The following is a 26,869-nucleotide window of genomic DNA, read 5'->3' as shown; positions in this document are numbered from 1 at the left end:
TTCTAGGAATTCTAGTTGTCTTTGGGGGATCCATTTTGAAATTTAATTTGAAGCCCAGCATCTGCAGAATCTCTACGGTTATTTTGACTAAGACAGTTTTCAGATGTCTGCTTTTTATTAGGAAGATTTTTTTTTGTAAGTGACTTGCGTCAACAACACCATTCTGTGTTCACCCAAGGAAATAAATAAAAGCATTTAAATTAAACTACTTTAATCTATTTTTTGGCTCCTTGTGACCGTATTTCCATAATGCCTACCATACAGATTCTAGTGCAACTGGAGCATCCTAGCAATAAAACTGCAGGGCTAACTTGCCCGTGGGAATCAGCAAGGAGAATATCTTGGGCAAACTCTCAAACAGAGGGAAAAGAGGAGCTCTGGAAAAGCAATCATACAAAGTTACCTGAGAAAGAGGCTGTCAACTCTTAAATATGGCTTGAAAAAATGTGTTAAAACAAAATCACATGTAAACCCAATATCAAAGCACACTTGGACCAAAGTTCCAATACCCACCATCAAACTTCTTGTAGCGGGAATCAAAGATGTCTTGCAAATTATTGCACTGTTCGTTGACCACACTTTTGAAATCATCTTTACTTTGCAGGCTGTACTTCTCCTCCATTTCTTCAGAGCAGCAGGTATAACCCTGGGGACAAATCTTCAAATGGTCACCTGGAAGATACAAAGTAGGACAAGCTTCATCATCATTCATCGAGTCCAAGGGGGAAGGTTTGACTTAGGTGCAGAAGCACTGCTTTGTCTCAGTCTGAGGTTCCTGCAGAGGCTCAGGCATCGTGCCTACCTAAGAAGTTTCATGAAGCTGAAAACACATTTACTCTCTTCTCGAAGGGGGCAGGGAAAAAAGCCCCTTCAAAACACAAAAGAACTTTGCATTCAGGGAAGATGGCTACCCCAATAGGATAACTGGTAGGGCCAATAAACAGAGTATCCATTCTTCAGTGTCAACCCAGGCCTCTTTTACAACTGACCCAAGATACCACACTCCAAGAGAGAGTCCTCTTTATGAAAAATGATTTATAAACTATGTGACGACCGCTGAAGACTGAGCAAATATAGGAATAGTTATGCTGTGGGGAAGCAATGAGGTAAATCCATTTCAAAGGTTGGGAGCAGAGGATACTCGGAGTGAGTTCATGCTGGACAACTGAAATCTATGCTAAATCACCAAGGGGTGATGTGAAATGACCTGCAATTTTAAGATTTTCTAATCCAGTATTTTCTCTGCAGATACCAGAGACGAACACAGCATTCTAATTCTGTATGGTATAGTCTTTCATCCCAATTTAGACTAATGGCTTCTAGTAAATTTTATCTCTATGTAGTGATGTAGTCAAAGACCCATCACCCTACAGCAGTCCCATACACAAAGTATCTCCCCCTTCCCTACCCCAACTGTATCCATGCCGCTTGTAGTTTGGAGGTGAGGCTTTGTGGAGTTTCCTTCTGTAAGCTTCAAAGTTCCTCCCTATCCTTCTACTCTTATCACAGAACAAAAATTATGCTTTGAAGTAATCATACTTCTTTCTCATAGTGACCGAGAGGTGCCACTCAAAAATAAACCCCATTAGGCACTAAAAAAAAAAAAATTATTTTTTTTTTTATTAGGTGATCCAATATTAACTGGTATGCAAACCCAGCCACCACCAGTCTGTCAGTTTGTTGTACTGTGGTGACTTGAGTGTTGCTATGATTCTGGAAGCTATGCCACCAGTTTTTCAAATACCAGCAGGGTCACCCATGGTGGACAGAGCTTCTAGACTTAGACACAGTAGGAAGAAAGGCCTGACAATATACTTCCAAAAATTAGCTAATGAAAACCTTATGGATCACAACAGAGTACTGTTTGACATAGTGCTGGAAGATGAGACCTGTAGGTTGGAAGGCACTACACAATAGCCACAGCAATGGACTCAAACATACCAAGGACCATGAAGATGGCACAGGATTAAGCAACGTTTTGTTCTGTTATACACAAGGTCACCATGAGTCAGAGTCAACTTGATGGCAACTAACAACAAGATACCCGACCATAATTTTGTACAGATGTTTACAAGGATTCACTTCCCTTGTTGCTTCCGCTATTTTTGTCCACGTTCCACATAAGACAAAAGGAGTCTGAACAGAATCAAGATGGCAACTCAGGAACAAGTATATTGAAGACATGCGAACCTGCACCCAATCAACAAAGGACCAGAGAATGGAGAGCAAATCTTTCTAACAATACTAATCACTATGAACTAGGCCACGCAGCGGTAATTACTGTTTCTTGGCTTTGTGTAGTTCCAAGAAATACGCCTTCCCCTAAGATAGATACCACAGTAGCTGCGGGTGGGAAGAGGAGGAGTATTTCAGATAAAATTGAGTAGACAATTTATTTGACCAGCTCTAGATTGTCAACTGCACATATGCAAACCATTACATAATCATATATGTTCCCAATCATTCTGCCTTCCTGGCAATTAAAAAGTAGGAAGAGTGTTATACCAGACAAAAAGGGGCATGAAAGGGCTTTATAAGGAGGAGAAAAGGGAAAAGAATCGCCAAATAACCTCCTTGTCCAGAAATGGCTAAATATTTCTCTTGGCATTTCTGAAACTCTTGGTCAACAGATAATTCTACTAAAAGCAAAAAAAGAAAAAAGGGATTGTGTAAATAGTCTAGAGCTGTGAAGTTGCAAAATATCTCAGATCTCATTAGTGAAAGCAGAAGGGTTGCTATACGGCTCGGTTTTATGGAAATGCCTTTGTTAAACAACCAAAAACAAAACTCCCTCTTCACTGGCTTGAGTTCACAGCGGGTCTATGATATTGGCACACATAATTAACACAGAGCTAGCCAGTTGTCTCCTGGTTCAGGGTTGACGATTACCCCTATCAGAGTTTCACCACATTAAACAATATGAAGGGCCCCAACTAGTACAGTAGGTGGCTGCATTAAATAACACACATCACACTCCCATCCCACGTGGAAAATTAATTGGAACGGTCGGAATAAGAACTTCACGCAGGCCTATTTAAGGGAATTCCTTCAGTATTTTAAGATTATCATGGGCTAATGTTCATGTCGGCTGGTTTTTAAGCCCCTGTGCAAAGATTCCACTATGGGGTGCGTTAAATTTCCAAGGCAAAAAAAAAAAAAAGCAGTTCATGAGGTTGGGAAACCGTCTATGTTCACCCAATCTTAATGGGGTTCACACACAGAATAACTGAAAGGAACACTTATCAAATCCTATCAAAACAGGCTTCCAAGTACAAAGAAAAGAATCCCTTTCCCCCGTCGTCCCTCAATGTACCTGCATGTACACATATACATATGCACACAACCTGAAGCCAGAAAATTCTGAGAGACAGGAGGAGAGAATCATTTTCTCTATCCAAGAAGGTGCAAGACTTCAATGGGTTTAAACTTACCCACAGGAATTTTACATTGAGGCTACACCCTTCAAAAATGAGAAGCAGCAATAAAAGTTTTTTACTGGTAACCTGCTGCAAGTAGACACCACAGCTTACACTGGCACGTATAAAAGGCCCAGGGTGGCTCATACACTCCACCCTTTCCTACCCACCAGGGGCCCTCAGCAGGACCTTATGGAGACCTGCTTATACTTGAAGACTGGAGTACCTCTTTGTTTTGGCAATATTTAATTGGAAGAAAAAATAAAAGGCGAGAGAGAGTCTACTTTCATCTTAGAGAGAAGATCTTCCCAGGGAGGCTGTTGAATGGTAAAAGGCTTGCCTTGTGTAAAGGATGACAGCAGGGTAAATACTCAGATAATGTTTCTACTGGCAAAGTTGGCTTCCCCTCAATGCAAACAAGCCCAGCACGCCACTTTCGGCCTCACAGACTTAGCCACAGCTTATTCTCTCAGTGGTACTGCAAAAGGTCATTTGTCATTCTCGCTAGAAGTCCTGACTGAGACCCAGGAAGTCCCAGGCACACTTGGAAACTAAACCACAAGACACATGGAGGTGACCAGGGATTCAGTGCCATAACCACTTTCTGCAGATTGAAATACAAGGGGCGGGGGGAGAGGCAAGAGCCTTGGTGCACTGGAAAATGCAATTACGGTTACAACTGGTAGGCACTCTGTTTCGTGTGTTGGAGACTGCTTCTAACACGCTGTGTATGAACAAGAAATGCCTTTTCTTTCTGCAGGAAATCTCCCTTCCAAACTTGGTGATCCTATTTACTTCTCCTTTAAAAAGCATGCCACGACAACTGCGGGGGGTAGCACTGGGCACCTGCAATTCTGAAAAAGGGCTCTAGGTGATTCTGATACACACCCTTGTTTAGCAATCATCGATAGAAACAGAAAGTAGATTAGAGGTTATTAAGAGCCCACAGGCAGGGGAGGGATGGGAGTTATTGCTTAATAGGTAGAATTTCTGTTTAGGGAGTTGAGAAACTTTTGGAAGTAGATAATGGCGAGGGTTGCACAACATTCTGAATCTGATCGATGCCACTGAAACGGACACTTAAAAATGGTTCAAATGGAAAATTTTATGTTACATATTTTTTGCCACAAAAAAAAAAAACAAAAGGCGGCAGCAACATTGCTCAAGGTTTAAAATCAGAGCAGCAGAAAAGCAGGAATACCAGTTAACCAGCTAATCCAACAGCTCAAGTGAACAGCAATTATGAGCTGCAACCATCATTTCTCTCACCTGTTTCTCCAACGCAACCACCTTCTTCCATGACCCATGCTACGTATGGTTTCTTCTCCGTATATCTCTTCTAATCCATCGCTATACAGTCCATTCCAACTCATAGAGCCCTACAGGACTGAGTAGAACTGTCCCATAGGGTTTCCAAGGAGCACCTGGTGATTCCAACTGCCGACCTTTTGGTCAGTGGCTGAGCTCTTAAGCACTGTGCCACCAGGGCCTCCTGTATCTCTCTCCTGTCCACCTTTCTACCCTATCCATATTGCTCTTTCTCACCCCTCCACACCTCTTCAACTGTGCATAATATGAAACTGAAGAACTGTTTTTTTATTTGTTGTCCTTATCGAGAGCTCCTGGGTCTTAAAATTTTAACAGCAGGTGAATTGAGTGTTTGAATTGAGTGTTTTCTAAGGAAGCACCTAAATTAAGTTGCTTTTTGTACATGGCCCTTGATTAGGTTTTTACTTTGTGGGTCAGTGGCCTTCAATAGAAAAAAGGCTCCCAAGCCCTGTCCTAGGAGGCTTGGATGGGATTCAATGAAGCGTGCCTTTAAAGCTTAACTCTATGGCATTAAAAACAAAAAAATCACCCGAAAGAGCCAAACTTTTTTCAATCACACCAGCTCTATGTAATTTCTCTTTAGTCTTAATATCAATGCCTTAGTTTTCAAAGCTGAACAAAGACAATCACAATAAATTACTACTCAATCCTGCGGAGTGTGTACTGGTCCTTTTCTGAAGCACTTCAAATCAATCATTAAAGAAGTAGGCATTGAGTATGAGGGATCTACCCCATCCTTTAACAAAGCTTTGGGTGAACAATTTGGGGAACCATGCCTTCTCAATTTATCTCATTTACTCCTCTCTCCAAAGGCTGCTTCGATATACAAATAACTCAGATTCCCACAGAAAAACGTTATAAGTGGTGGTTAGGTTCTTAGGCCAGATCTCGGCATACTTACCATTAACCTGACTATTTTAACTGTATCTAACAACCCTTTTCTTTGTCGCTCTTGGAAAACTCATTTTAAAGGATAAGCCAGATGCCAAGAAAATGCCCCCACTTTTGGCGGGGGAGAGGGGTTGGAGGGCTACTTGTAGTCACCACTAGGTTATTAGCCTTCTGCGCCTATGAGAGACAAAGTAAATGACGATTACTCCTCAGGTTTACTAAATGGAGGGACAGCAACCAGAAACAGGACACAGCAGCAGAAAACTGAGGCTTGTATGTCCCAGGGTGATTTGTAAAGCAGACTTTCTCTGTATCCCACTGATCTGATGAGTAAAGCAACCAAATGTCTTTGGTAAAGGAATACAAATTGCAACCTAAGAGCGAGGGTTGCCATGAGGACCATGTGAGGGAACAGAGTGGAAAACATTTTGGGAAGTGCAAATGTAAAGGATTATAATTTTGCACTGGCCTTTATCACTTGGATTACAAAGGAAACTTAGTTCTTTACAAGTGGTTTTTAAGAATTAATGTTTAAAAGGTTCCAAACTCTTAACATAACTGAGATCTTTCATTCTGTAGGGCTGGTGGCGCAGTGATTAAAGTACTCAGTTGTTAACCGAAAGGTCGGCCATTTGAACCCTCCTGCCCACTCTCCTCAGGAGAAAGATGTAGTCTGCTTCTGTAAAGATACACAGCCTTGGAAATTTTATGGGGTAGTTCTAGTCTCTCCTATAAGGTCGCTATGAGTCAGAATTGATGGCAGTGGGTTTGGTTGGGTTGGTAGCACATCAGCTAAGTGCTCACCTGCTAACCGAAAGGCTGGTGATCTGCTCCCACAAAGCACAGCCAACGCCAAGTCTATACAGCAGTTCTATTCCGTGACATGGGATTGCTGTGAGAAGAAAATCAATTTGAAGGCACCTAACAACAATGGTGTTTTGGGTGTCAGAACACTTGATCTGGGAGACAGGGATATGAGTTTAAGTTCTAGCTCGAACATGATTTACTGTTTGACCTTGGGAAACTCTCTTACCCTGTCAGAGCCTGGAAGAGCCCTGTCAACAAGAAAGCATTATATAAACATAAGACAGTGCTACTACAAAACAATAAGAGAAAGGAAAAATCTCTCTTATATTCTAATAAGCTACTGAAGCGCTCCATTAAGAGGCATTCCTGACAACTGTACTGGTAAGGGGGAAAAGGGGTTGAGGAGAGTAGCACCTTCTTTCTTCCATGTAGTTCAGGAATATTTCATACTAAAGGAAGAATTTCAATGAGTAAAGATAACCAGGAAAGCAAGCATACAAGTAAGAGTCGAGTGGCGTGCATAAGAGATGGCCAACTGCTAACAACCAAGCACTGACATTGAAAGGAGGAGCCTAAGGAAAGATGGTGACTAAATATAATGTGGCATCTTGGATGGGATCCAGGATGGGACGCTGGAACACAAGAGATGTTTGGGGGGGGGGACCAAACAAAAAATTTGTCCTTGAATGCTCATAGAAGTATTACTCATAATAGCCAAAAGGTGAAAACAACCCAAACGCCCATCAACTGATGAATGAACAAATACAATGTGGTATATCCATACAACTATTATTCACGCATAAAAAGGAATGAAGTAATGATACATGCTACAGCATGGATGAACCTTGAAAACATTATGCTGAGTAAAAGAAGCCAGACCCAAATGCCACATATTATCTGATTTCACTGATATGAAATGTTCAGAAGAGGCAAATCCATAGAGACAGAAAGTTGATTAATGATTTCCAGGGGCTGGGGAAGGGTGAAGGGAAATGGCAAAGGGCTGCTTATGGGGGGATGGGGTTTCTTTCCTGTGATCAAAATGTTCTGGAATTTAATTAGTGATGATGACTATACAAAAAGCCACTGAACTGTACGCTTTAAATGGGTAAACTGTTTCATATATGAATTATAGCAATAAAGCTGTTACCAAAAAACAACACTAAACCTAAGGAAAGCTGAATAAAGTATACAAAAAAAACCAAACCCATTGCCATCTAGTCAATTCTGACTCATAGTGATCCTATAGGACAGAATAGAACTGCCCCACAGGGTTTCCAAAGAGCACCTGGTGGATTCAAACTGCCCACCCTTTGGTTAGCAGCCGTAGCTTTTAATCAGTGCACCACCAGGGTTTCCAAGAAAGTACAGACTTTAGTTAATAATACGACAATACTGACAAACATATCAAACTAATATAAGATGTTGATAATAGGGAGGAATGAGTGTGAGGAATAGGGAAACACTGCCCTATCTTTGCAACTTCAGTAAATCTAAAACCATTCTAAGATAAAAAGGTTATTCAAACAAACAAAAAAAAAGTAAGCCTCGATTTTCAAAATAAAAAGAACAAACATGGCCGGGGGAAAAGCAACTTTCATCAGGTTTTTAAAAAATATAAAGACTTAACATAATTCTAATATTGGGGAGCTACCTTTAGCTATTATTTGCTGGGGGAATTTTCCTAATCCCTCAATTGCTACTTTACCTGCTTTTCTAATTTTTATTTGTCCTGAAAGTAAAACAATTCCTTACTGTTGGTCTAAAGACTTACCCGAAATAATTTCTGTTCACCTTTTAGATCTAAATTCACATAGCCACGAAGTGAACGAAAACGCAGGTTGCTATAGAACTCCAGCCCCTCCAAGCTATCCAAGAACCGGGAAGGAACAGACAATGCTCTCCTTCATAGGAACAAAGAAAGAAAATCTCTAAAGGTTGTTAATAATCCCAGTGGGGTGAAGAACATATACATTAATCCACCCTCCCCCCTCCCTTCCAAAAGGGAGTCAAATTACTGCATAGCATGTGCTACCCACGTGGAAAGCCTGAAGTCATCTGACCTAGACCTTAATAACAAAGTACATAAATTACAGTCATTATGCAGATGTATGATTTGAAATCGTCGACCAATCACTAGGAGAAATGCAGCTACTTAGCATTTTGCAAAACCTTGCCAAAATATAGCTCTGGAGGGCTTAAGACTGCCAATTACTTTTAGGTCTACTAACTCTGCAAGGCAGGCTAGAGAAGGCCAATCAGAAACATGTAGCATTTCAAAAATCAGTTTTATTATATTTTTCTGAGAGTACCTTTGTGTAAGTATAGTTGGAAGAGTTAGGATTGCTACTTCAAAACTTCATTTCATGAGCTTGCAACAGCTTTAAAATGCACTGCAGATAGAAATCAAGTAGGGCTGTTGATTGCTTTTTAAATGGTAAGCAACTCATGAAGTCAACCTGATATCTGATTACATTAGAACCCCATTATAACCGCACCAAAGGCTTACTAAAAGTAAGGCACATCAATCAAACCAAATGGAATGAATGGCCCTAAATTCACTCTTTGACCTTATGTTACCATCACTTCGGAACAGCTATCGCAAGTCCGTCTATTTTGCACATTTACAACCAGGGCTTCTATAGAAATAATAATGCTGGCGATTAACCCAAAACTCAAAAATTTGGAGAATCCTGTAAATAAATACAGGCAGTCCCCAAGTTACTAACTCCTCACGAACCAATCCCATAAAGCCTACTAAAAATCCGAGGTACATACAATGAACGGTTCGTAATAACAGACACTACTTTGTGACTCGCATCAAAATATTATTATTATATTTTGATATTACTGTTGTATTGTTCTGTTAAAGATGTTTTAGTGTATCTGGAATTGTTTCCTCACTAAGACAAATATTTGACTGATGCTAGATATGATGGACATGAACCTTATCTAACTGTTCTGACTCATGTACAGATTCTACTTAGAGACAGACTTGGAAACAAAACTGGCGTAATCCGGGGAATGCCTTTATTTCCTAATCAAGTCGGTGCTAATAAAAGCCTCCAGGAAACACGCTGGGGACAGCGGATTCTTGCGGGGTAGCTAGGGTCAGGGGGAGGTCTGGTGGTGCAATGGTTAAGCACCTGGCTGCTAACCAAATGGTTGGTGATCTGAACTCTGCAGCCGCTCCGTGGGAGAAAAGACCTGGCAATCTGCTTCTGTCAGGATTACAGCCTTAGAAACCCTGTGGGGGCAGTTCTACTCTATCCTATAGGGTCACTATGGAGCCCTCTTGCTGGTTTTACAACCAACAAAGAAGAGCTTTTCTGTCAATGAATCAGGTACACATACCCTGGTGGCGTCGTTTGAAAATTTCTCTCAAATATTAATTTACGATGTTCATTTGGCTCATAATTTAAGAGAATGCCTGGGAATAGAGAAATGATTCTTAATGCCTCTTTGGATTTCTGAATTACCCAAGTGATTTAAAGGAGCCAGAAGCGAATTTCAAGTCGTTTAGGAGGAAAAAAAGTACGTAGAGCCTGAGGATGTTTGTTACACAGTGCATATGAGATTGAGATTTCCACAACTCTCCTTGGTCTCTCCTGTTTTTATTGTGCCCCCTTCCTTGAATTTTTGGCATACTCTCCCTCCCCCATCCCTGAGGTTTTCTTTCCTGTGCATTTCACTGTTTAGAAAGTGAGTGCTGAGAAACTGTATAAATGAGACAGATTTCCTGGGTCGTTCAGGTCAGTTACAGCCTCAGTTATACATTCAGCTATGAATCAAAAGTAGCCTGGTGAGGAAATGCCATTGGCCAGGGCATTTTTTCCCTTTGGTGCCCAATACTGTTGTTGTTAGTTGCAGTCCAGTCAGCTTCAACTCATGAAGACCCCACGCATAACAGAACAAAATGTTGCATGGTCCTGTGCCATTGGCATGATCACTGGTGTTGGTGCCCAACAGAACTTCTGGAATCCTACCACCCAAGCTGTGCATTGTTATCTGTGGTACACCATAGGCCTCAGCACAGCCATTTCTAAGACAGCTGCTCAGAGCAGGCTTTAAGGGTCGTGAGAATTTCCAGTATAGGAGAAGGGAGGGGGTGCTGCCACTAGCAACTTGCTGTTTCTCTGTACCCCTGGTGTGCTTAAGTCTTAATGGTGGTCCCTGTGGGCAATCACTTAAGATTCCAAAGACAGCAAAAGACAGAAGGTCTCTCTCCTCAGGAAAAGATGAGAGATACTCCTTCCCTCCCCTCCCCAGGGGGCTAACTGAACACCCACTTCCAACAGAGAATGATCTTCCTTATTATTCCCAGGTAAGATGAATGGGAGCCTCCACCAGTACCAGTTGCTATCAACATGGTGACCCCATGAGTCAGAGTAGAACTGCACTCCTTAGGGTTTTCAAGGGGTGATGTTTTTTGGAAGTGGATCCCCAGGAGTTTCTTCCAAGGGACCTCTGGGTGGAGTCAAACTGCAGACCTTTGTGGTTCACAGATGGGTGCATAAACCTTTTGCACCACCCAGGGACTCCAAAGAGGTCCCCCAGGAACTCATTTATCAGTTAGCCTGCCGCAGCCCTTTAAGTTTCACAGCCAGGCCAGAAAAACTCGGCAGCTTCATACCAAGTTCCCTGCAATTAGAGAAGAAAATGTAGTTGGGAGGAGGGGGCCTACAGCTATCAGGCCCCTGCTCTAATACAACTATTAGTATCTTTCAGTATATACATAGCTCATGGGTTGTGTGGGTCACGAAAACCTTAAACAGATTATTTATTATTATTATTGTGTGTAGCTTGAGTAACAGGGAAAAGAAAATCTCTCTTTAGTACCTCTTGATCCTCACTCCTAACTTTCAAGATATACCTAAAATTCCACCTCCAAAAACATAGTGTGAGTACAGGTTTTCAGTAAATCTACTGTCTAGGAAAAATTTACCAATACCATATTCTTTCATCATGCTTTGGGGTGAGATATTTCTCCAGAAGATTACTGAGAGAAAGCTATTTACACCAAGTTGAGTGCAAAGTCCACTTCTTGACAGAAGAACTGATTCTCCTACATCAGATATCATGTCACACAAATCATTCTTCAAAATTCTAGCTAGTCATCAATGAAATGGAGGGGAAAGAAGCACTTCCATTTTTAATGTTTGTGCCTAATTACATTCCTTAAAGATCCGTTTCCACAAAATTCTCATTAAAGGTCAGCTGAATGTTTCAGCTTACTCTAATACAGATACGCACTGAAGGGCTCCTAATTAGTCCCAGTGCCCAGGGACGTAGACATGAGCCACAGTTGAACAGGGGTTAATTTTATAACATGAGAGAAAATGTCTTCTGAGCCTTTGCACAGGCAGCTGGGGGAGGGGCAGAGTCCTCCGCACAACCCCCTTTCTGCAACTTTGTTTCCCCAAACTTCCCAACTGAGGGTGAAAAGTCTACAGGTCTTTCCTTTAAGATGCATGCTTTGTGATATGAACCATGCCCTGTTCAGTTAAAAACAACCAAAAAAAAACTCCTCCTCACCCTCATCTAGGACCCTAGTACTGGGGCTGTCCCCTTGGGGCATATACCCTGTGCTTCCAGCTAATGGGCTCTTTGCTATTCAAAAAAGTATTGTTGGCAAATGAAAAGATCTTAATGCCTGCTCCCTCTTCTTAATCATTTACTGCAGTTAAGTAAAATTTACCTCAATCCTAATTTTGGAAAGAACGTCACTATTTATATATTCCAGCACTTGAGTGCTTAACCATTGAAACTCCAGGCTTCCCTACATATGCATTCCAAAACCAAAGCAAACCAAATCCAGCATCCTCTTCTAGGGAGGCAATAGTGCATAAGCTTCAAGTCAGACAAATGGACTCAAAGTCAGACACCAAACAAACCCACTGCTGTTGAGTCAATTTTGACTCAGAGACCCTATACCACAGAGGAGAACTGCCCCATAGGGTTTCCAATGCTGTAAATCTTTACGGAATCAGATTGCCACCTCTTTCTCCTGTGGGATTTGTCCCTTCAAAAACAGAAGTTCACTGGCCAAGCAGAGATTCCCTTTATAGACATGATGTTGTCCTTCCCAACAGATTGAGTTTACTTAAATTCTCCGTGTTCCCACCCTTTATTATAGATTCTACCAGCTTGTCTTTGTAAGTAAGGTTTCTCAGGTCTGCTTGGAAGTTATCCTAATGGCAACCTGCCAGCTCCTTGACACCATATGATTCCCCGGTCTCACCTTTCAGAACCTGGCCTTTAAAATCAGATCTGCATTTGTTCATTAGGATGAGAAAAATCCTTTGTTTGAGATCAGCTGCTAACCTAAAGGTTGGCCATTTAAATCTCCCCCTCCCCCACAGTGGCACAGCAGAAGAAAGGCTTGGCAAACTTCTTCCAGAAAGATTACAGCCAAGAAAACCATATGGAGTGGTTCTACTCTAACACATGGGGTTGCCATGAGTCTAAATTGACTGGATGGCAACAGATTTTTACTATTAATTTTTTTTAACCTAGTTACTTCAACTGGTCCACCTCAAGAGACTATCTAGGAATGGAACTCTCCTTTAGCAATTCAAAAAGATTGTTGGGGCTAAATACAGTATTTATCAAATGCCATTTTTGTGCCAGAAACCCTCATGGCATAGTGGTTAAGAACTACGGCTATTAACCAAAAGGTTGGCAGTTGGAATCCACCAGGTGCTCCTTGAAAACCCTATGGGGCAGTTCTACTCTGTCCTACGAGGTTTCTGTGAATTGGAATCAACTGGACAGCAATGGGTTTGGTTTTTGTTTTTTTTTTTAATGCGCCAGATGCCATCCATTGGCTCAGTAAATATTTTTTAAAAAGGCTTGGTATCTGCCCTCTTGCAAATTACAAGATGGACATGGATTTTATTGCTTTTTTTTCCTTTCTCCTTCTTACTCTATAAATTGCTTCACCCTTCCACCCCACAAAGCAGGAGGAGAATTTGCCCAGATGATCATTATGAGATTTCTGAGGTCTTTTTGATCTGATCTTGGAAGAATCCAAGTCCAGAAGACAGGAGGAAAGATAAACCAATCCCAGGCATATCAAGCCAACTCATGCTTTTCACTTTGGAACTTCAAAGGGGTACCACTAGAGGTGCCTTTGAACAAAGTAGGAGATTAACACACTCAAATATCATCTACACATTGCCAGATGTACCGTGTATATTTCTGAGTCATCCAAAAGTACAGAAGGCATTTGCTTACACTCAGCAGAATCATGCAATGGGGGTATAAACAAATTCCTGCCCAAGTGAGAACCTAGTTCAATAAAGCAAAATCCACAAGGCGGGAACTTCTCACTAAAATGCTGTTTATTTTATTTGGCTTGGCAAATGAGAGGCCACTAAACATTTCATTTCAAAACTCATCTCAGGCAATGCTAATGCTTTGATTTTTAAAAGCCCCAAATCTGGTCACTTAACTGAGGAGCTCCCTGGCATGGCTCCATTCAGTATTTTGCAGCTGAGGTCTTAAGAGGAAAGGTTCTGTGCCGTCATGTGACAGACATACCACATCACACAGTCCCTTCTCCACCACACTAGGAATAATACCTGCTTGTTCTGGGCTCTGTAAAACTCTGATAACAAGGTGCCTGAAATCAAAAGTACGGTATCGATGAGGCAATCCTTCAGCTGGGTTGCCACGCCAGCCACCTACCAATTTCCTCTGGTTCCTTACACATCATGGAGAGGGAAAAATAAAGGCAGATCTTGTGGACAAAATTGAAGTGGTTACTTACTCAGGACACACACACACACACACATACCAATGTACTTCCTTACAGAAGGAGATGGAAAAGTGATTGCCTCTTGGCCACCAAGTGCCAAGGAAAGGAGAGAAACCAAACAAATAGGCATTTGCTATGTGCTCAAGTCCCCACAGGCCTGTCCCATTCCTGGCCATTCTCAGAAACAAGCCTGCCAGACCAGAGGCTTCTTCATCACCCCGGGGGCCACAAAGATGTGAACACTGTTCCAGAAAGCAACTAGTGCTTTAGGGGAGGCCTGGCCCTCTTTACTGCAGAGCTATCAGATAACCAAGAATGAAAAGGCTGCCTAGTACCAGTTTTGCTTTGGGCAGGGATGAAAAAGGAGGGGCCGCTCTGGTTGGAGCCTCTAAAAAGACTGAAAGATTGCTGCCACAGTGCTGACATTGGGAGTCACTGTAGTATGGTGCCATGTGTCATAAGACCTGAGACACCAACGCTTCAGAGATCTGGCCAATGGACAAGCTTGAGACCTGACATTCATGAATTCAAAGTATCAGACGGCTTTCTATAGCCTGATGCAGCTGGATAAGAGAAAGGGTGCTTATTCTATTATTCCAATGCCTGATTTACCCTCTATAATTCTTAGTTGGGTCATGGACTAATCCCTCGCTCATAAAGCAATTAATTTCAAACATCTGATCCCAAAGAAGTTCCAATAACTCTTCCACTCCCAGAACATACGAGCCAAACTCAACACAAGGCCTACCTGCTACATTAAGATGAGCAATAACCACCGGAGTAGGGGATTACAGGCCCATAGCCACAAAGAGCCAGGAGTGAGAAAGGAAGAGCTGAAGAGAAATAGAAAAAAAAGAGAGAAAGAAAAAGGAAGCTAGTATATGCTCCAGGACTAAGGTATGCCTGACCCAAACCATGGTCTTTTCAAATGCCTCATATGCATGCGAAAGCTGGAAAAGGAATAAGGAAGACCAGAGAAGAATTGATGCCTCTGAATTATGATGTTGGCAAAGAATATTGACTATACCATGGACTGCCAAAAGAACGAACAAATCTGTCTTGGAAGAAGTACAGCCGGAACGCTCATTAGAAGCAAGGATGACGAGATGTCATCTCACATACTTTGGACATGTTGTCAGGAGGGACCAGTCCCTGGAGAAGGACATCATGCTTGGTAGAGTACAGGGTCAGCGAAAGAGAGGAAGACCCTCAACGAGGTGGATTGACACAGTGGCTGCAGTGATGGGCTCAAGCACAGCAACGGTTGTGAGGATGGTGCAGGATCGGGCAGTGTTCATTCTGTACACAGGGTCACTATGAGTCAGAACCTATGTGAAGACACCTAACACTATGCTCCAGGGCCCAGTAGTAGAACGGCCACCTACAGCTGATGCCAGTGGTGATCCGGCATCAGGGCCCAGGTGCCACAGTAACTTCCATCAAGCAGAGGGACATATTTTCCTCTCTAGTGTCCATTACATGGAGCCTGCAGCTGGCACACAGCATTACTACTGTGATTGTTGACTCGAATTATCATGAAAAATCTTTGATGTGAGAGCAAAAATTATAAAAGTGGCCTTCTTAGAGAAGAAGGGCACTAAATACAGCCTCATTTGGAAAATTCAAGGGCCCAATTTCATAGCAGGACCTTCTGCCAGAAAAGAATAAGTGACTTTAATATGCTTGTTTCCAGCTCCTTTCCCTGAAGATGTTTTACACTATGTGGAAAACGAATAATGGTCTGTGGTTCAGGATACAGTTTCAGACTATACTTAAAGATACTTCAGAGGAAAAAAACCATAATACAGAAGCCTTCTCCTTGCAGACACACGTATCTCTGCACAAACTCCGGGTTTTTCCTGAACCCACAGTAAGGGATGAGAGGCTGATTTTTTAAACCGCCTTCAAGGATGGGAACAAATGACAACTGACATAAAACCTTGGTTTTGTTTTAAAGATAATGCTTGGCAGTGCTGTGCTTTATCTGTTTCAATTAGTAAACAGTTTAGTGTACTTAAATGAGTATCAGTAACGAGAAAAATGAAAGAACAGAGAAAAGCTCACTTTGTTCTCTTTATCTTCCTTAGGATCATAAAGTGTACAAGGTCACAGTTTATTTTTCAGTCTACCTAATCTTATGCTTTAACTCTGAGTCAAAATGGCATAATCCCAGGCTGGACCCAATATTACAGCAACACATACATTAGCACAGTGCTAGATTTAAATTGTATTCTAGAGTCAGGTTCAAGGTCGGGGGGGGGGAGGCCATTTGAAAAGGACAGTGAAAGGAAAAGTCCAGCATATATAAGCCCTAATTTCTGCAAATGAACTGCCTAAATTAGAATGAGTTCAACCAGGCTGAGAAAAAAAAAATTCTTATGACCCCCTACATGAGTGTTTCTATTTTTAAAATATATGACAATGAACACAGCCCAATACAAAGACCAACCAACCTAACCCAAGATTACTCAATCACATAGAATGATTATACTACAAATAAATGAGCTTGGAACAGAACCATAGTTCAATCTCAAGTCGACAAACATACACTCAAAATGATGCTCTGTGGCATCAAGTCTGCCTAATGACTGGGCAGGCATGGGTAAGTGGGAAGCATAACTGTTTTAAAAAAGTCTGATTTCATTCTTATGACATGAACCTTCATGATTCCATGATTGAGGCTGCAAACACAACAGAAATTAGCCGGGGACTATTAAAATGAGGCAGGAGGCTATGTTAAGAAATAATCGTAATGCATTTTGTTTAGGAGTTTAAGTAAAACTCTTCTATAGCACTGGCAAATGTGGTAGCCCTGGGATGACATACAGAACCCAAACTTCTTTTTATCCCACTGAATAGCAACTCAGAAGAGCAAGGGTCAGGCCCTTCAAGCAAGAGCTTCAGAATCACCAAAATTTCTCAATCAGACAGATTCAGTACAAAACAAATGAAGGCACAGCCAGCAGGTAACTCTAGGTAGAGAGTGGAAAAGTTTGTCTGGAGCATAATTCGCTGTTTTACTTTACACAGTAAACATGTTAGAACCATGTAGAAAATGCGCTGTAGTTGTTCTGATAGGACTCTATGTTGTGAGTCTTCGAGGTAGGGAGGCACCACGCCATGTAGAAACTCATAGGGCCTCAATGTGGACTGAAATCTCTTGTTTACTAGCTGTGTGACTTTGGGAAGTCTCTTAATGACTCTGAGACGATTTCATCATCAGTAAAATGAAGACAAAAATAGAACCTACATAATAGGGTAGCTTATGAGCCGGAATAGACTTGACGGCAATGGTAATAGGGTTTTTGGAAGTATTAATTGTATACAGTGCCACCTTCATTTAAAGTCCCATAAATAAAACTAAATGTGCATAACACCTTAATCAATAGTAGTTATTATTATGAATATTGATATGAGAACATGCTACACATGCCTCAGAAGGAGAATCCTTCCTGTGCTTCAGGGTTCAGCTATGTTTAACCAAAGAAAAATTGTTTCCTTTTCTTGTTATTATCACTATTACTAGTCTTAGGAAGCAGTTACTTTCAAAAATTATAGGCCAAATGGCAAACAGTCCCTTGAAAAAAATTCAGGTTACAGACTGTAATACCTCCCTGAGAATATAAAATACAGGTGCTCTTCTTCAATTTTGAAATGGCCATTATAAGCTTTGAGATTAAAGAAAAACAAAATGTTAAAGGTTGATTCACATGAAATTGCCATTATATAGGCCCAAAAGGTCAAGTATCAGCACTGTCACATGGTTTGGCCTAATGCTTGGGAGAATACACTTTGTATCAATATGCAAATCTTTATTTATAGACTATGATGTATTTGCATATTACAATTTCTACACTCATGAATAACAAAACTTAAATGAACTGAGAATAAGATACTCCCACTTATTTACTTAAATGTCTTACAGTTGTTACTGTTTTTAATGTGGGTACCTACAATATGTGCTGTGTCTACTGCATGTCCTGAATGACTGGTTCCTTCTTAATAGCCAGTCACTTGGTTTAAAGAACACTAAACCCCCCAAAAAAACCCAGTGCCATCGAGTCATAGCGCCTCTACAGGACAGAGTAGAACTGCCCCATAGAGTTTCCAAGGAGCGCCTGGCGGATTCGAACTGCCGACCCTTTGGTTAGCAGCCGTAGCAATTAACCACTATGCCACCAGGGTTTCCAAAAGAACACTATGCTCTATAAAATGAAGACATATGATCCATAAATTCAGAATTTCTAAGGATAAGTGTATGTCAAATAAAAGAGAGAAAGAAAACACCCTGAGATGAAGGGAATTTGTTCTTCCTTATGACATCAAAGGAAGGGAGAACACAGATGGAAATGAGCGCTCCCTGCACAACTGTGATGCACTTAACTGCTGGTTTTTTTGATGCTACCGATGACAATGTATCGACTTCCTTATATTCTATTTCTTAAATATTTCTGTCAACAAGGTCTTCCTCTACTAGACTTTAGACTGGTACCAAAGATTTCCCTCCATTATCCCCTTCCAATTGTGCATAACATTCACAGACATCAAAGAGAAAAAGAAAATTCATCAACATAATACTTACCTGTCAAGAGGTACAGGCAAGGTTTGGAGAGATGAAAAATGACTTGTTTCCTGAACAAGCTTCTAGAAACCATGTGGAGGGGAGAGAGGGAAGGAAGGAGGGATGGCCTGGGAGATACCCTGACCTAGGTCCTGAGTAGTTCAAGGAACTGTGGGTAAACAAGTGTGTAATGGTAATCACTGAGCTCCTGGGTGGTTCAAGCTGTTAACACGTTCAACTGCTCACCGAAAGGTTGGTAGTTCAAGTCCACCCAGTGGTGCCTCAGAACAAAGGCCTGGCAACCTACTTCCAAAAAGGTCATAGCCACTGAAAACTCTAAGGAACACAGTTCTATTCTGACATACATGGGGTCACCAAGAGTCAGAGTCCACTTGACGGCAATGGAATTTTAGTGGTGATTACAGCGCTATTAAAATTCAACAGCATGATGGGGAGGAAAATAAAAGTACTAAGATCCACACATGGTTTGTGCTATTTTAGAATAAGCTATGACAAAATTTGGGCACTAATGAGAGAAAAAAATAAAAGAATTCCAAAAGTAAACAAAACTCAGGATGCCTGGGGAGTGGTTTAAAAAGAAAAACCAAAAAATCCCTTACCTATTGCTAATCCAGAATAAGTGTATGCTCCCAAGTAATTAGAGGTTTGAGGGAGGGGGTTAGAGAAAGAAGAGAACCTTCGGTGTGGCAAAAAGGCAGGCATGGTAAAAGGAAGCAAAAGTATTTTCCATAACACGAAAAGTTAGTCCACAGTGAGAAAAGCTCATTGCAGGTTAGACACAAAATACAAACTAGGCAGGAGCATCGAGCAAGAGATTGCCAAGCCAACAGAAGAGGCTCTTTCCCTCTATCAAAGGGAGGAAGCCATTTAGAGCGTTTGAGGAACCACTTAATCACAGTCACAGGGCTAAAAAGAGAGATGGTTGAAACACTGAATGAATTCTTTGTCTTTTAAGGAGATTCACATTCCCAAACCAGAACACTGAACTCCACAGGTCAGAGGTACTAGATCAAATAGTGGTAAACATGATGCTCTGCTTCTAATCAACAAACCAGGAGTAGATAAATTACAGGGACCAGATGGTATCCACCAGCCAGTTCTGAAGTAACTCAAGTGTGAAATTGTTTTGGCCAACATGTGTAGGCCGTCTTTACAAACAGCCACTGTGCCCAAGACTGGTGCTTGTCAGTGCAATTCCTATTCATAAGCAGGGTTCCAGAAGGGACCCTGGGAAGTAGAAACCAGTTAAGACTCATTTCATTATCAAACTGGTTGGCCAGCTTTATAATAAGGGTGAAATCACCGCACAGTTACGAAAATAAAGCCTATGGGAGAGAAAAGACACCAATTTACTTTGGCCTGGGAGAAAAATGACCCTCATCTAATAAAGCAGAGCTCTTTAGGTAGATAGTGTTAAGGAGAATATGTATAAAGGAGCCCCTGATGATACAATTTACTGAGGGTGCTAAAAACACACCAGAAAGCATTGTCATGTACTCACACTCTTGAATGCTAGCTTTGAATCTTGAAAGATACAAGAGTGCTAGGCAAAATTCAGAAGTCAGATAAAAGAACAAGGGGGTTATTAAGTTTAGAGGAGGTGGGAGAGACAAATTCAAACAGAAGATTCCATGTGGAAAGATGGCGATATTACTTATTTTAACCAAGCATATGGGGAAGCTTTAAAAATATTTTTTTTATTGACTCCGGATACATTGATCTTATTCAATAACCCACCTTAGAAGTGCAGCCATGGCTTACACGTACATAGCTTCAACTTTCAGGATAAGCTAATAAACAAGGGGAGGCTTGGTATACAAAGGAACAAAAAAAAAAAAGGAAAAGCATTCAAATCTGTGAAACTTATTGTAGAAGATGGAAGCCACCCTCTGGGGCATGGCCTTTATTTTGCACACAAATACTCCACTTTGCATATTTAACAAACTTTGCTGTTTCTAGACACTCAGTTTTGCCCTGCTTTAAAAGGGGACAAAGACTGAATCCAAGTCAATGACAGCAGAAGTGATACCTGAAAGGGAGGCAGAAACAACAGTGGCCAACAGTCTGGGGCCATTTAGCTTAGAGGCGAATAGTTCCTCATACTTCAAAGAGCCCTAAGGACATTACTGCCTTACAGCACCATTTATTAAATGATTTTCATAATGATGACCCTGGGTCTTCTGTAACTGATTAATTATGGTTTTTTTTCCTTCTGTTTAATAAGGCAGGGAAATAAATATTTCAGAAATATTTTCATTAAAATGTTTAGACCATTCTTTCAAATCTGATATGTAAAAAGGGAATTATCTGGACAAATCTCTTCTTACTCGAAATATTTCCTGTTCAGATGAAGCAAGATAACTTCCTAAAATAAGACATTATTTTACAGCCACAAGCATAAAGTCAAGAGTTTCACAAAACTTCTAGATGTATTCCTACAGGGCAGGTCAATGGGGTGATTTATTAAAAAACAACAACACTGGTTGGTTTGGGATATATTTGGATCTTTTGATTTTGTGCTCCAAAATAGAACACCCATTTTCCTTCTCCAACCTGAATGCGGCATCCTTGCCAGAGACCCAACACCAGAGAACTTACCCACGCAGCTAGGCTGTTGTTCCTTTCAAAGGCCATAAAACAGCTGGTTCATATTACCAAAAATATTAACCCCAGAAGATTTAGAAGAAAAGAGTTAAGTAAACACAAAAGGCAGGTTTATTTCTTAGAATGGGCTTACTATTTATTTCTTCTAATACACATACTCCCATTTGGGAAGAAGGAATCTGCTAACTATACTTCACACCATTCTTTATTTCTCTCAAGACAACTTGGATTCAGCAAAGGAAAACAGAGCCGAAACGTTCAAGAAGAAAGCAAAAATTTGATGCTTAAGTAGAGCCAACCCTCAAAATGCATGCCTAAGAACAAGCAGCCACACATACCAGAAAAGCAGCACTGCTGTCTATGTCATAAAATGTATTAAGTGCTCCAGGGAAACATGGAATAAAAACTGGCTAACATCTAAGGCCAAAATAACGTTTTCTGGAAAACAAAGCTACATAAATTGTATCATTCATTTTCCTCTAAATTGTTGTTGTTGTATGCTATCAAGCCAATACTGACTCACAGTGACCCTATAGGACAGAGTAAAACTGCCCCATAGGGTTTCCTAGGCTGTAACTTGTATGGGAGCAGATAAACCAAAAAAAACCCTTGTTGCCATCGAGTTGATTCTGACTCATAGCAACCCAATAGAACAGAGTACCCCCATAGAGTATCCAAGGAGCACCTGGTGGATTCCAGCTGCAGACCCTTTGGTTAGCAGCCGTAGCGCTTAACCACTACGCCACCAGGGTTTCCATGGGAGCAGGTACCCAGATCTTTTCTCCCACGCAGGTCCTAGTGTCTTCGAACATCCAACTTTTCAGTTAGCAACAGGGCACTTAAACATTGCACCACCAGGGTTCTTATTCCTATAAATTAGAGTGCCCCAAAGCAAAAGTTTCTCTTCTCACAATAGAGAGACAGTGGTATGGCAGGCAAGATTTGAGTCAGGAAAAGACCCCCAGAGAAATTAATACAATAATGGAAACAAATACCTTGAAGAATAACGACAGAGAAGAGAAGCAAAGGGGCAGGAAAAAACATTGGGTCATTCTTTCTCATTATAAAGATGTCAGTGTGCTACGTATAGCATACCATATCTACAGTCTACATGTAACACAAACACAAAACAAATGTTCTGCTTCTGAAAGAACAAGGTAAGATTTGTTTTACAATTGTAAATGTCCTTGATTTGAAGACTGAACTTCGATATACCTCCATCACTGCTCCCAGTTTGGTAGGGCATTTTCATAAATGGATGTGTGTAGGTGGCACTGAACACTGAGATTGGGAGATCATTTCTAAAGAACAGTGCCTTGTTAACATTCCTACTTCTGAGCAGGATCAGACACAGAAAGCACCAGAGTGATGCCTTGCTAAAGAAGGGATGAAAAGCTGAAAATATTGCCAGCAATTCTGGGAGGAACAAACATCCTCTATGAGGGCTGTCCCTGAAAACAGCCCTCTGTGGTGGCTCACACAATCTTTATTTCATGAAAACCTACAAAATGATGGCTTGTCAGCGAAAGCTTGTAAACTCCTTGCTTCCTCTCTGGGTGATGAAGGAGTGCTGCAGGGGTCCTGGAAAGGTTTTCTGGGCAGCTGCAAGTTCCCGCCTATTGCAGAGCTGTCTCCCAGGTAAGTCAGATCAGGATAGCCAGGCGTGGGTGAACGGGAGTTTCTTTCGGTAAAGTAAATGCCGGCAATGGTTTGCTATTCTGACAGAAAGCTGGGCCATAGCGGAGACCTGGGACTGCCACAGCAGAGGCCACCGGGCGTCTGGGTAAATCATTGTCAGTCCCCTCCCTGGTTCATTAATAGGAATTAACCACACAGGCCCTCACCCAATGGTCTGAGGAATCATGTTCTCCCCACCCCCACTCTGCCCAGATCCCTAGTTAAGCACATAGTTCCTTTTTCTCTCACCCTTCCCTAAACACCCTCGATCCTTTTATTCTGAAAAGGATACGCTGTTTCTCCCATTCCTAAACCCAACATCACTGTTCATTCTCTGAGGATGGAAATCATTAACGCAACCGTGCATCACAAAGTTTCCATCAGTAACAGCTGGAAAGAGCTCTTGAGATTAAATTCTCACAGTCTACAGAAGAGGCACTGAAGTGTGGGTGAACTGGCCCAAGGTTTGACAGTCCCAACTTATATAGTCAGGACTATAGCCCTGATCTCCTCTGGTCTGGTTTGTGATTTTTTTTTCTTCTCCCATCACTTATCACTCAGGTGGACCTTGACTTTAGTCATTAGAGAACTGCAAATTGGAAACTCATGAGACCAACATGCTGCTAGACATGTTGCTTGTCCCCACTGTAGACATTTATCCCTCTTTTTTATGGAGATTTAATTCACAAACCATACAATTCACCTATTTATGTATGATTCGGTGGGTTTTAGTATATTGACAAAGTTGTACCACCATCAGCACCACCTAGTTCCAGAACATTTCATCACCCCCAAAAGAAATTCCACATCCATTAGCAGTCCTCCCACACACACTCCCACCCCTGTCCCTAAGGCAACCACTTTCTGTCTCCCTGGATTTGCCTGTTCTGGACATTTCATTTAAGTGGAATCATACAATACACCTCTTCTCTTGGCTTCTTTCACTTAGCATGTTTTTAGGGTTCATCCATATGGTTGAGAATGTTATCAGTAATTCACTCTTTTATTGCTGAACAATATTCCATTGCAGGGACGGACCACATTTTGTTTAACCATTCATCAGCTGATAAAAATTTCTACTGTTTAGGAATAAGGCTGCTATGAGCATTCACGTGCAAGTTTTTGTGTGGACATATGTTTTTTCTTTTTCTTGGGTATCTACCTAGGAGGGTAATTGCTGGGTCATATGGTAACTCTGGAAACCCTGGTGGCGTACTGGTTAAGTGCTACGGCTGCTAACCAAAGGGTTGGCAGTTTGAATCCGCCAGGCGCTCCTTGGAAACTCTATGGGGCAGTTCTACCCTGTGCTATATGGTCACTATGAGTCGGAAACGACTCGACGACAGTGGGTTTGGTTTTTGGTTTTGGAGGGTAACTCTATATATTTAACCATTTGAGGCTCAACCATAGACATTTTGGAGGTAAGCATTTCACCTGGACTGGCCTCAGATGTGTGCTTCACACAAGTTACTGGTCTCCACAAGCTGACATTTCATACTGGTCAGGCCACCAGAAACAACAATGGTACTTAAATTGGGAGTGATGACCAAAACAAAAACAAAACGAACTCCAAAACAAGGTTTTTAATCCCTCAAATGGGAAAACACGCTTAAATTTAGTCACCACTTCCTGTATTCAACCTAAAATTTGGACAGTGCATTTTGTGCTTCAATATGCAGTCATCATGAAGTAGTAAAAAGAATCAAATATCCCCCTTTCTTTAATAACTTTTATGTAAATAACATCTTCAGAAATGGTAAAGGGAACACATAATCAACTCAGGATCAGAACACAACAAATTATCCCAAAGATATCTAGACACGAATGCTGCTGAAAATCTAAGAATATCTACTGTTCCTAACACAGCTAAAAAATGTGCTTCCTAGTAACTAAGAAATTCAAGACAGTCTCAGTCTATATCAAGAGATCCTACTAATACAGGGAGTGCAAACATTATCAACTCATTTTAGAAGCCTGGCATGGGTGGGTAAAATGTTATTCTTGTCAAAGATGGTGGGAGGTAGCAATCGGTCTTTCCGTGCAGAGTCACAGAGCTTGTTGATTTCTTTTCACTCTGAAAATTCTTTTTATTCATTACTTAAACTGCTGGGCAGAACATTTTCCCTGATCACAGCTGCAGAATTTTAGCCCCAAAGCCACGTAATGTTTTTTACAACTTCCCAATTTCTCTTTTTCTTCATGTTTGATTATATTTCAAGTACAGTTGTGGTAGCTGCCTGTAGACACACCCTGTGGTTTCCACCTAATTTTTGAAATTTCATGTTTGTATAACTATTTCAACCTTTTACCACACTACCGTGCTTGCTCTACCTGTATCTCCACCAGCTATCTTTTCTTTCTCTAGTCACTCAACGAACATTTACTGGGTATAGAGTATATGTCTGTTCCCTGGGTGGTGCAAATAGTTAACGTGCTCAACTGCTATCTGAAAGATTGGTGGTTTGGGTCCACTCAGAGGTGCCTTGGAAGGCAGACCTGGTGATCTGTTTCTGAAAAATAAAGCCACTGAAAACCCTATGGACCATGGTTCTACACTGACACACATGGGGTCATAGCAACTGGTGGTAGGTAGTGTACACCAGGTACAGTGCCAAATGCTGAGGATAAAAAATGAACACACTTTCCCCTCCCTTAAAGAGCAAGGTGTCTAATATGGATTTTTCTATCAACCACCTCCATCCCACCTCAATTTCCTTCCCAGTCATGACAATATCTTACCAAGCTTCCAAGTCAAAACCACCTATTTGAGATGAGAGCCTGTTGAGTTGGAGATCTGGCCATCTTGATCCTCCTTGTCCCCTGCAGACCCTCTGGCTAAAAGCTCTAGCACACTCAAAGTAGTTTTTATTCTGATGCTGGATACAAACATTGATAGGGAAATTTCTTCAGAACAATAAAATCTTAGGAACCTCTGTTCCGACTTAATAGAAGTTATAATGGTCTTCCCAAACCTACAGACCTGTGATTTTTGTTTTCTTTACTTTTTGGTTGAAAAGGAAATAAGCCTGTTAAAATCTGCAAATATGCACTATTTTCTGAATTACTCATCTTTCCTAAATAGTTGCAGCTGTTTCACATGTTTTTCTCTTAAAAAAAGATGGAGCAACATCGTACCTTGGATGTTAGGTAGGAGGACATATTTTTAGTCACTAAGATCAGAAATGGCAAATGATAGGGTAATGAAATGTTAATAAGCAATCCCTCAAGAGCTGGAGAGAAAGAATATAACACCATAGCATGACATTCATTAGCCCTCCAAGTGTTTACATGCTATCAAATAGCCTTCTCAAGCCCTTAGCAGCTTCCTGGATTTCAGAGGCCAAAAGTATGCAATGAAGGCACGAACCAGGGATGCACTGAGATGATTCCAGTGGAAAAGCATTTCAGAGAATACTGTCAAGTTGCCAGACCAAAGCTGCAAGTTATCATTACATAAAAGAACAGACCATGTTTTCAATGGTTCCGTTCACTGCTTCCCAACCTGTGGGTCATAGAGCTATTTCCAAAACTTCTATGAATTTATATGTTTGCCAAGTACTTTCTGCACACTGAATACTGTCTCGCTTCTAGAATAAAAAAAATAAACCATTGCTGTCAAGTTGATTCTGACTCATAGTGACCCTACAGGGCAGAAAAGAACTGCCCTATAGGATTTCCAAGGAGCAGGTGCATGGATTCAAACCGCAGACTTTTCAGCTAGCAGTGAACACTTTAACCAGTGCATCACCACAGTTTTCTCAGGCTACAAGATGTCGGAAACCGCTACAGGCAATAATAAGCACT

At 41.3% G+C, this 26,869-nt stretch overlaps 1 protein-coding gene across 1 annotated transcript in view; it reads right to left on the bottom strand.

The window, feature by feature from the left end:
- GPC4 (glypican 4) overlaps positions 1-26,869 on the bottom strand; it is a 115,581-nt gene that overhangs the window by 33,150 nt on the left and 55,562 nt on the right. The window contains exon 2 of the mRNA XM_049871882.1: positions 514-672. Within this exon, the coding sequence (XP_049727839.1) occupies positions 514-672 (159 nt within the window). The remainder of the gene's footprint in view (positions 1-513; positions 673-26,869) is intronic.

Source organism: Elephas maximus, chromosome X (genome assembly GCF_024166365.1).
Source record: "Elephas maximus indicus isolate mEleMax1 chromosome X, mEleMax1 primary haplotype, whole genome shotgun sequence".
NCBI lineage: Eukaryota > Metazoa > Chordata > Mammalia > Proboscidea > Elephantidae > Elephas > Elephas maximus.
Note: the sequence above shows the minus strand (reverse complement) of the source record. Positions and strands in the feature narration are given on the sequence as shown.